This window comes from Hipposideros armiger, unplaced genomic scaffold (genome assembly GCF_001890085.2).
Source record: "Hipposideros armiger isolate ML-2016 unplaced genomic scaffold, ASM189008v1 scaffold_141, whole genome shotgun sequence".
NCBI lineage: Eukaryota > Metazoa > Chordata > Mammalia > Chiroptera > Hipposideridae > Hipposideros > Hipposideros armiger.
Window position 1 is genome coordinate 751861 of NW_017731491.1, and position 1077 is coordinate 752937.

The 1077-nt window shown below is 40.9% G+C and overlaps 1 protein-coding gene across 3 annotated transcripts in view; it reads right to left on the reverse strand.

The window, feature by feature from the left end:
* TMIGD1 (transmembrane and immunoglobulin domain containing 1) overlaps positions 1 to 1077 on the reverse strand; it is a 64399-nt gene that overhangs the window by 9318 nt on the left and 54004 nt on the right. For all 3 annotated transcript variants that reach the window (XM_019650440.1, XM_019650442.1, XM_019650441.1), the window contains exon 5: positions 222 to 325. In XM_019650440.1, coding sequence (XP_019505985.1) covers positions 222 to 325 — 104 coding nt within the window. The remainder of the gene's footprint in view (positions 1 to 221; positions 326 to 1077) is intronic.

The window sequence follows — 1077 nt, forward strand, 5'->3', positions numbered from 1 at the left end:
ATTTTCATTCAGGTCTTGTCCATATGCACTTCTGTTCTTTGTAAATCTGTACTCATCATATACATACAATTTTTATTCCCTTGAGCAACTTCCATTTTAGATCTTATGGTAGAGAGACCAGATTGTCCAATTATGGCTCCTAACTGTAGTCACTTATATAGTTAGTTCTCTGCCTTTATTTAGATGACTTTTTCCCTAAATAGTTTAGAATACTTATATACCTTCATTATTCTTTGTCTTCTAGCAATCAGTCCAAAGCACAGTGTCAGAAAGACCACAACACTTGCAGCAATAATGGGCTCTATTGGTATAGCCGCAGCTTTATCTGTTGAAAATGCAAACACATGAAATGAGAACTAACATTTATATGCTTCTAATTTATGTACTTCTCATATGTCCTAACCATGGTGCCTTGCACTTTATGTAAGTAGTATTATTCCCAATTTTATAGGTGAGAAACCAGGGACTTGGAGAGGTTAGTTTACTTGTTGAAAGTCACAGAACTAGTAACTGCCAGAGACAGGTTACAAATCCATTCCTTTGTGGAAGGATAATTTATGGTAGTATGAATAACTTCCCCAAATCAGGTAGTCAGACCATTTGTGCTTTCTCTATTCATAATTGTTGCCATGCAGAAAGCAGACGTAGGATGAAGTCAGTGGTTTTTCCTGACTTTTGAAAAGCCCAAAAGATAGTTGGAGGCATCCCAGAGGGAGAAAGAGAGGGAGGAAAGCTTTAAGAGCAAGAAGAGAAAAGGTGAAGAGCCCGCTAAACTAAGGGGAGAGAGGTCTGTGGGCCCCAGCAACAGTGGGGCCCCTAGTAGCTGTACTGTGATCTGCCCCAAGCAGGTGACAAGACATTCTAGAAGGTGGCTGCACGGTAGACGTGCTTTAAGTACCAGCCTTCCCCACCCTGGCACAGATTTTCAAACCTCTCAAATGATAGGGGAGAACAGAGAGTGTACTTCTAGCTTGGACTAGGAAGAGATCAGCAGCAACCATGCAAGTCCGGAAATGAAAGCCCATTTCCTTGTTTTCTGAGCACCAGATAGGCTCAGAGCTATATATTTTGTTCATC